Source organism: Ictalurus furcatus, chromosome 25 (assembly GCF_023375685.1).
Source record: "Ictalurus furcatus strain D&B chromosome 25, Billie_1.0, whole genome shotgun sequence".
NCBI lineage: Eukaryota > Metazoa > Chordata > Actinopteri > Siluriformes > Ictaluridae > Ictalurus > Ictalurus furcatus.
In genome coordinates, this window is record NC_071279.1 from 140,001 (window position 1) to 150,358 (window position 10,358).

The 10,358-nt window shown below is 43.5% G+C and overlaps 1 protein-coding gene across 1 annotated transcript in view; it reads left to right on the forward strand.

Annotated features, from left to right (window-relative positions):
- lmx1a (LIM homeobox transcription factor 1, alpha) overlaps positions 1–8,649 on the forward strand; it is a 9,435-nt gene extending 786 nt beyond the window's left edge. The window contains exons 2-5 of the mRNA XM_053614860.1: positions 1–170; positions 5,373–5,590; positions 5,733–5,911; positions 8,467–8,649. The exon at positions 1–170 is cut by the window's left edge and continues 11 nt beyond it. Coding sequence (XP_053470835.1) covers positions 1–170; positions 5,373–5,590; positions 5,733–5,911; positions 8,467–8,649 — 750 coding nt within the window. The remainder of the gene's footprint in view (positions 171–5,372; positions 5,591–5,732; positions 5,912–8,466) is intronic.
- The last annotated feature ends 1,709 nt before the right edge of the window (positions 8,650–10,358 follow it).

The window sequence follows — 10,358 nt, forward strand, 5'->3', positions numbered from 1 at the left end:
AGACCGGTGTGTGAAGGCTGCCACCGGCTCATTGCAGAACGTTACCTGCTGCGTGTGCATGACTCTCTGTGGCACGAGCGCTGTGTGAAGTGCGCCGCTTGTGCCGAGCCGCTGAAGAGCACCTGCTTCCTGCGAGACTCCAAAATCTACTGCAGACGGGATTACCAACAGTAAGATTCCCTAACCTTCTACTCAACCATATAATAGACCTACAGTATGTATCAGCTCTGAATTTGGTTCTCCTTCTTCCCGAAGGTTACCATGCATACAAAACCCAGGTGAAGCTAGAAATAGGGCAGATCACTTATTGCTGAAAATTACTGGTTTTATCGGACAGTATTGGACAGCTATTTCAGTACTAATATAATATAGTGACTGGGTGCTAAGATTCTTCATTCATTTAGTAATCACATTATCCTGGTCAAGGAACAGTTGGGTGTGAGTCAGGGAACACACCCTGCCAGTTCCATCACAGAGCACACACACACACACACACAATCACACACTCATTGACACCTAGCGGCAATTTAGTGTAGCCAATCCACTTACCTGAGGAAACCAGAGATGGCGATTCGAGCTCAAGACCGTGGAGCTGTGAGGCAAGTCCAGTGTCTATACACTACCTCGTAGTGACGGGACGTTCGATTCAGTGTAGAGTCGTTTGACCGCACCACGTCATATGTTTAAACTCGTACAGTACGCACGGTTTGCTTGTACACGTCATTTCCCCACGGTATCTGTCGACAATTCTAAAACAAAATTAATTAAAAACAGGTATTTTTTGAATCCAATACTGAAACATTAGCATTTTTTTCGGTATGTGCAGTCAGCTTTTCCACCGTGATCCGTATTCGTGAATTTAATACTGCCATCTCTCATCATAAACAACAACAAAAAAAATAAGTTTGTGAAATGGGACATGAGTTTTACGTTGTACAAGAGAAACAAGCAAAACCAGCATCTGAACATAAAATTGGCCAATAGGGCAATAAAAAAACAAACAAACACACAAACACAGCATTTTATGAATCAGTTAGATGGTTAATCATATTTACTTACTGCGTTAGTACTGCATTAGTACGGGATTAGTACTGGGTTAGTACTGCATTAGAACTGTCACCACCACACACCTACCAAGAGCAACTAATGGCCTTCATATATTACAAATATTCTAATGAACATTACCTGGAAAACATTTATGGCTAAAGTCAACTGGGCAGGAACAAGGTTCTCTCTTGTGTCTTTATTTAGTTCCACTTCTTAATGTCCGCTACAGATGTGCACAATGCGATGAAAGACATTTACCTGTACTGAGGAAGAACAGTGAGACTAGTGGGTTTTAGTTTAAAAAATGATAAAAATACCAGAATGTTTTCTTTTGGCTACTGAGGTTAAGGGTTGGGGTTCGATTTGAGTTGGGCATAGCGTTAATTAGCTAATGTCAGTTCAGTGAAGGTCCTTACAAGGATTGTAATACAAACATGTGTGTGTATGCATGTGTGTGTGTGTGTGTGTGTGTGTGTGTGTGTGTGTGTGTGTGTGTGTGTACGGAGGTTGAGGCACTTGGCACTGAGTTCCTTCAAGACAAGGTGACTAAGAGGGAAGGGTTGTGATAGGCCAAGGAATGTGTACACACACACACACACACACACACACACACACACACACACACACAAAGAGTGGTACAGACCAGGACGGCAGTACTGACACATTGTCAAAATGTGTTAAATTAGCGAGACTCATCAACGTGGCACCTGCAAGCTGGGGACAACATATGGCCACGCCGCCGCCGCCGCCGCACGCCACCCCCCTATTGACCCCTCAAAAACACATCCACGCGTTTTTCTCCCTCACACATTCGTCCTCACCTCCAAACATGAGAACACACGACAGGCTAGAAGACAAGACGACCCAGACAGAGTCGACTGACAGCAGGCCCGAATAATAAAGTTCTGAGTGTTTCAAACTCTGTCCGATGTGAGAGGAAGTCTTAAATATTCATTCCAGCTATTCATGCTTTCCCTGATGCGTTTGTGCATCCATGCTGGATCGGATGCGCAGGACAGCAAGGGTTATTTCTTCTGCATGAGTTGCCCCAACCCCGGAAAAGGCCAAGCAACACAGATGTAGAGGTTAACTTACACAGAAGTATTCCTGAACATACACAATGTGTTTCAATAAACATTTAATGACTGAATTAAACAGATTTTGTTTCTGTACGTTTCTCAGTACAGTGAATATTTGACCTTTTACGTTAAGGTAAAGGTAAAATATAAACCTGTCTAGTCTGGGCTTTTCCACACACACACACACACACACACACACACACACACACACACCATGAGCTAAAGTGACAATAATAGAAGAATGACCACTGTGCTCTTAATAAGTGGACTTGCAGTAAGCTGTGAAGTTAATGGAGGTTGTTAGGAGAAGTGAGGAGTGGACCATATGTTCACTGAGAGCTTTGAGGAGGGGGTTCTATGTGCATGTGTGTGTGTGTGTGTGTGTGTGTGTGTGTGTGTGTGATGGGTTGGCTCCCAGACTGTACCTTGCACTGAGCCATCTGGGTTGCTGCCTGGTGTCGCCGCTGTTCCTCTCAGGGGCGCTGCTCGTCCGAGCATGAGCTTATATGACCTGACCAATTAGCCACATACCCAGTGCCTGGCATTGCCCACTAGCATGCCACTTAAGTGCAGGCGTCCACGTGGTTTCCTGTCCACCAGGGCTCTAGCTGGCACATTTTGTATTCTGTCGAGGAGCAGAATTACTGTAAGTGGGTCAGCACACTGGACGAGCTGGTACGAGGTCCTACTGTACATATGCAACATGCACCGCCTTTCAACTGCGAAAGCACAATAAATAGAGTGAAAAATCACTTGCAAAGAAGAAGAAACAAATACGGATAACAAATCTGTCTGATGATATTGTTCTACGCGGTGCGGTGGTGCACTGGATTGTTGCACGGTTGTCTCAAAGCCCCGCGGTTCGATCCTGAGCCCAGGTTTCTGTCTGTGTAGAGTTGTGCAGGCTCCCTCCTGTGTCCTCATGGGATTCCTCCCACCAGAACACGCTAATAAGTGGATGGTCTACTCTAAATTGCCCCTAAGTATGAATGTGTGTGAGAATGTGTGCGCATGGTGCGCTAAAACGGACTGGAATCTCATTCAGCGGGTGTTCTCCTTCCTTTTTCACAGTATTCCCAGGAAAGGCTCGGGATCCACTGCCATGCTGGCCAGGATAAAGCACTTACTGAAGAGAAATGAATGAAGGAATGAATATAGATACTGATATCGGTGTGATATAAGGCATCGCAACATAAAATGAAGTATTTCAGTGTAATATAAGGTATTTTGTTTAATCGTAAGAGTAACTATATATTACGTGCATGTATATTAGATTGAAACATCTCTGTTGATTGCTAAACCGCTCTATTACAGGTTACAGTAGACGTGTATAATATCAGTTAGTGGTCAAGTTGACTAAAGTCATAAAGATTTTGATCTTAATTGATCCCGAGAGCCTGTGCGATGAAATGTTTGTGGTGTTTCAGACTACTGAGCGTGAAACAGGGCCTGGGGCAGTGTTCACGGGCTTTCTCCGTGCATTACAGCGTCCACGACCAGACTTCTAGACTAACGGCTCTAAACCACTCCTGTATGTTTAGCACTGAAAATAACCTGAAGATGGTGTTTATTAAAGTTTACATGCAGATCTCTCATGTACATTATCTCATTCATTTATTTAATATATTTCATTTAAATCAATGTTATTTAGGCTGTGTTTTAAATGTTTGTGCCCCCCCCCCCCCCCACACACACACACTGATTAGCATCAATAACATATGACTAAAATAAAGTACTCCCGATTAACCGATGAAGTACTGTATTAATGCAAGTATTTTCGGTCAGCAGAAATAACCTGGGCTTCATAGACTCACGGTGAAATCATTTAACTGTATGAGCAGTAAGTCCTGCTTCTCCACTGTGAGCTGTAGAAAAAACCTTACTTGGTTTCCCACAGCAACACTAATAACCCACAACAATGCCAGGCTTCGGGATGTTTCAGTTCACGCTCATCACAGGAGGATTTTCACTCTGTGTGTGTGTGTGTGTGTGTCTGTGTGCAGGATGCATACCAGGAGTAAATTCCTTTAGATTCTTAGATAGCATAATTAAGGCTGGAGCAGTGTCGGGAAATGAAAAGGCAAAAGAAAGAAAAGTGTTCGACGTTTATTTTGATGCATGTAGACCTTTAACTCATATTGAAACATCACGGATTCCTCACTCCTAAAAGTCCTCAAGAGCTGTCACGCTTCCCCTGTCACCTGCATCCAAACCTCGGAGCCGGCTCGCCCTTCCGGCCGTGGAAATCTCTGCCCGCGGTTCGACAAACAGAAAATGCGACGGCTGCCAGGACGCAACAATGCAAGCGCAGCTCGGGGCCAAGTTCTGCAGTTGTCTGCGATGGGTTAAGTCGAGTTAAGACGGTTCCCTGGCTCAGCCTCTCTCGCCAGGAGGCCCTGTCGTGACTGCTCAGGCTGGAGCCATGGCCTGCCGAGCTGCTTTTTTGTCTCCGCTCCCTGGGAGTCCTGTCCCCGGACGCTGCAGCGGAGCCGACGGCCCACGTCTCAGTTCCTTCTGACCCACAGCTCCAGTTGCTAGGCGCTAAGACTATGGTAGGGGCTATGTGTCTGTGTGTTTTAGGAGGGTCGAAGGGTGGAAAAACAGGGGGAGGCGGGTTTTGACGGAAAAGCCGACAGTCTCATATGAAAAGAGCAATGTTCCAGGAATATCTTCCGGCTGTGAACTCTAGTTTATCCAGTTGCTGCTCCTGTTGTTCTGAGGGCTTACTTAGAAAGTCCAGAATATTCTACAGATACTGTCATTTTGTGTGCTGCTCTTCTTACACTCCATTTACTGTACACTAAGCGAGCAACCAGTCACCCGCGTCGCTTCCAGTTTGTCACCAACATTTTTTTCAAATCAGTGATGAGAAAGTAGTAGCTAGTTACACATTAAATAATTATTCGATAATGTACTAATCAGTGTGCAAACTGGATGTCTGATTCATGTCGAACGCTCGATTAGCCAAGCAAGTTAACTGTACACTCACCTGAGCCACCAACCTTCTCTGCTACTCCCTTTCCTACTTTCTGTATTGTATTCTACTACACATAAAATGAACATTTTCTTGTCGCTTGCTAGTGTGAAGGTAGGGTTATCATTTCCTTCATAGAATCCTTATCCTGTTTGCATGTTATGTCATATGCCGTTATACAATACTGAAAGTTTCAAACTTGCTCGTCATTAATTCTCTCTTATATCAGATAGAATAAAGTCTTGTTGTACTCTCTCTCGCTCTTGCTCTAGGCTGTTCTCAGTGCGCTGTAGGGCTTGTGCTGAGGTTATCTCCCCAGCAGAGCTGGTGATGCGAGCAGGTGATGCAGTTTTCCACCTGCACTGTTTCTGCTGCTCAGTGTGTGACTGCCGGCTGCAGAAAGGAGATCGCTGTGTGCTGGTGGGGGACAAGCTGCTCTGTACACAACATTACCAGCACACGCTGACCAGTCCCACCACCACCGACTCAGGTACTGCACACAGACACACGTTTCTACGCCTAGGAAGTTTAAGGTTCACTGAAAATATGTGTGAAGTTTTACACCAAAAAAAAAGAAAAATACAATGCTGATATCATACACACACGACTTTATTTTTCAATATAATGTGCAGGCCGAAGTGAGGATGAGGATGATGAAGAGGATGAAAGCAACGTTAAGGTGGCAGGAGACAGAAATCCCACCAGAGACGGGGACCACAAGAGGCCAAAACGGCCACGCACCATCCTCACCACGCAGCAGAGACGAGCTTTTAAAGCCTCGTTTGAAGTCTCATCCAAACCTTGCAGAAAAGTAGGAGCGCCTCAGACCGTTATACTTTCTCATTTTTTTCTAAAAACAGTGACCCTGGTTTGGAATTGCAGTGCAGTTAGATCAAATAGTGTTATGCAACATGCTTTAAAACATGTTTTTTTTTGTATATTATGAGATATATATACTCTTATATAGAGTAGAATATAGATCTTTGTTTATACAGAAAGGGAGTTTTACAAGATAATATCTAACATGCAATTGATCATTTTAATGCACGTTTTAAATTATCTAAGCGAACACGCTTTTTAAATTATTGTCTAACAGGCTTTTTTTAAAAAAAATGGCCATAGAATTTGAATAAAATATCATTTTTGTAGTTATTCATGAACCCTGAATTCATATTGCTATACATTGAAAACATTTGGGTTGCAGATCAAAAAATGAATATTAGACGATAGATCCGAATTTCAGCTTTCATTTCCTGATATTTACATCTAGATGTGATAAACATACAAGAACATGGTTGATTGAACCCACCCATTTTTCAAGTGATCAAAAATATTGGAACATTGTGGCTGACAGGTGGTTCTTGTTACCCAGGTGTGTCCTGTTAAACTGATTGTTTGAACAATTAATAGCTCTGAATGTCTATTCTTGGTTTGAGCCCTGGGTTTCACCTGTGAAGACTGCATTTGTTATTAAAAAAGGATAAACCAACATGAAGACCAGAGAGCTGTCTGTAGGAGAAAAGCAGGCTATTTTGAATCTGAGAAAAGAAGGAAAATCAAACAAAGGCATTGCACAATCCACCGTTCGAAGAATACTTTGAGAGCAGAAATATAGAGGCCATACCACAAGATGCAAACCGCTCATCAGCAGTAAGAATCAGAAAACCAGATTGGAATTTGCAAAGAAATACAGAGATGATCCACAAAAGTTCTGGAACCAAGATGAATCTCTACCAAAGTGATGGAAAGGCCAACGTGTGGAGAAAGAAAGGATCTGCTCATGATCCAGAACAGGGGTGGGCAATCTTATCCGCAAAGGGCCGGTGTGGATGCAGGTTTTCATTTCAACCAAGCAGGAGCCACACCTGATTCCACCTGTTTAATCAGTTGATCTTGGCTTTCAATAGATTCAGGTGAGGCTTCTGATTGGTTGGAATGAAAACCTGCACCCACACCAGCCCTTTCCGGATAAGATTGCCCACCCCGATCCAGAACATACAAGCTCATCTGTGAAACATGGTGGAGGTAGTTTTGGTAGACTTAGGCTTGCATGGCTGCTTCTGGAACATTCTCACTAATCTTTATTGATGATGGAACTCATGATGGTAGCAGCAGAATGAATTCAGAAGAGAAACGCATCCAAATGAATCAGGAGGAACTTCATCATGCAGCAAGACAACGATCCAAAACACACTTCCACCTCAACACAGGACTTCATCAGGGGGAAAGTGGAAGGTTTTAGACTGGACACGTCAATCACCAGACCTTCACCCAACTGATCAGCATCTCACCTCCTGAAGAGGAGACTGAAGGGAGAAACCCCCCGAAACAAACAACTACTGAAAGAAGCTGCAGTAAAAACCTGGAGAAGCTTCACAGAAGAAGAAACCAGCAGTTTGGTGTCAGTGAGTCACAGGATTGATGCAGTTACTGCAAGCAACAGATATGCACCCAAATATTAAGTGTTATTTACTTTAATTTACTTCAAGACTGATCTGTTACTATAATTTTGCTCACTTAAAAATTGGGTGGTCTGATACAAAATGTGCCACATTCTGTTTAACACATCTAGATGTATCAGGAAATGAAAGCTGAAATTCCGATTTTGATCTCAAGCCCAAATGTTTTCAGTGTATAGCGAAAACAATAGAGTTGGCCTTGCTGTTCCAATACTTATCGGACTAATTTTTATCTGAAAGAAAGGAAGAAAGAAAGAAGAAAAACGTGTGTGTGCTGTGCTGTGAGCTGTTGCTCTGGGTACAGACTTGTATTTATCAGTTGATCTGATACTCCATAGAGGGTCAGTATATCACTTAGCCTACATGACCCACAAACCATGAAGGTCATGCTGTCTCTCTCTCTCTCTCTCTCTCTCTCTCTCTATCTGTCATTCTGTATCCATCGCACTCTCTTTTCCTTCTACTGTAAGGTAAGGGAGACCTTGGCAGCCGAGACGGGCTTGAGTGTACGAGTTGTCCAGGTCTGGTTCCAGAACCAAAGAGCCAAGGTAACATGATGCCTGTCATGGACACACACACACACACACACACACACACACACACACACACACACACAAATGCAACATTTAAATTTAAAAACTTTCTGCCAGATCTCCCTTGCCAGTGAAGAAGTAGGCAGTGTTAATGGATCATGCAGGAAACTGATGACATGCCTTTAGATTACCTCCTGTATTTCCTTACATCAGACATTCTCTGTGTTCTTAATGGCTCTATGTTACATAATAATGCATCTACATGGTGTCCTTGGTGGGACACGTCATCAAAATATAAAGTAAATGCATCAGATGAATTTAGAAAAGAATTTGAATTCCAACTGAAAATGGATTTTGTTTAATATGAACTGTAGATGAAGAAATTGGCCAGACGACAGCAGCAGCAGCAGAAGCAGTGCCAGTCCCCTCAGGAGCAGAATGACAGCCAAACACACACCAACGGTATGCTCACACTCAGGCGCACTCCAGTAAGGCTTGGATGTTTAAACCCTAGAACTTGGTTGAAACTTGGGGATGTTGATGGGGTAGGACATTGAACACGGTTGAATCTTAGGGATGTTGATGGGGTAGGACGTTGAACTCAGTTTAAACTTGGGGATGTTGATGGGGTAGGACGTTGAACTCAGTTTAAACTTGGGGATGTTGATGGGGTAGGATGTTGAACTCGGTTGAAACTTGGGGATGTTGATGGAGTAGGATGTTGAACTCGGTTGAATCTTGGGGATGTGATGGGGTAGGATGTTGAACTCGGTTGAAACTTGGGGATGTTGATGGAGTAGGACGTTGAACTCGGTTGAAACTTGGGGATGTTGATGGGGTAGGACGTTGAACTCGGTTGAAACTTGGGGATGTTGATGGGGTAGGACGTTGAACTTGGTTGAATCTTGGGGATGTTGATGGGGTAGGACATTGAACTCAGTTTAAACTTGGGGATGTTGATGGGGTAGGACATTGAACTCAGTTTAAACTTGGGGATGTTGATGGGGTAGGATGTTGAACTCGGTTGAAACTTGGGGATGTTGATGGAGTAGGACGTTGAACTCGGTTGAAACTTGGGGATGTTGATGGGGTAGGACGTTGAACTTGGTTGAATCTTGGGGATGTTGATGGGGTAGGACATTGAACTCAGTTTAAACTTGGGGATGTTGATGGGGTAGGACATTGAACTCAGTTTAAACTTGGGGATGTTGATGGGGTAGGACATTGAACTCAGTTTAAACTTGGGGATGTTGATGGGGTAGGACATTGAACTCAGTTTAAACTTGGGGATGTTGATGGGGTAGGATGTTGAACTCGGTTTAAACTTGGGGATGTTGATGGGGTAGGACGTTGAACTTGGTTGAATCTTGGGGATGTTGATGGAGTAGGACGTTGAACTCAGTTGAAACTTGGGGATGTTGATGGAGTAGGACGTTGAACTCGGTTGAAACTTGGGGATGTTGATGGGGTAGGACTTTGGTTCAGTAAAGCCAGTATATTAAAGTTTGAAGTATGTAAGCCTTGACCTCCATTTTTTCCCCCTGATGATACAGTGCCCTCTGTTGGAGGATTTTCAGCTGAGCTGGAGAGCCTGAGCACATATTTATCTGCAGCGCAACAGCAGGAAACCCACAGCTTTAAGATGGACCTCAGACAAGGTCTCACACCCCCTCAGATGCCAGGAGATCACATGAACCCATATGGTACTAGAAACAACAGATGTCTATTGGTACATAATGTGTGTAAATATTATTACATTCTTTTTCTAAGCCTTGTTTCTCTCTGTGTAGACTGTACAGATGCCTGGTACACTGACATGGACAGTGATCCGCTTCACCCACTCAGAGACTCTCTGTCATCTGTGGAGACATCAGTCCTGACACCGATTGACCGACTGTATTCCATGCAGGATTCGTATTTTGCCTCCTGTGTGTAACAATGTGTGTGTGTGTGTCTCGGATTAATAGTGATTAAGGAAGAGAATTTGTCAGATTGGGAGAAAGTACGTTATCGGCGTAATTAATATTTATTGCTGTGTTTTGCCTGTAAACCTTTTGGATCATTGGAGTCAATTTGCAATTCAATAAATGACTGATTAAAAAGCCCATTTATATAACTAGGAACAGGTGTAAGGATTTTAAAAACAAAACAAAACAAACACTGTAGGTATTGTTGTCACCTCAAAATTTTAGGGTCTCAGGTTCGATCCTGAACTCAGGTTACAGTCTGTGTGGAGGTTTTGTTTACGTTCCCCTGTGATCATGTG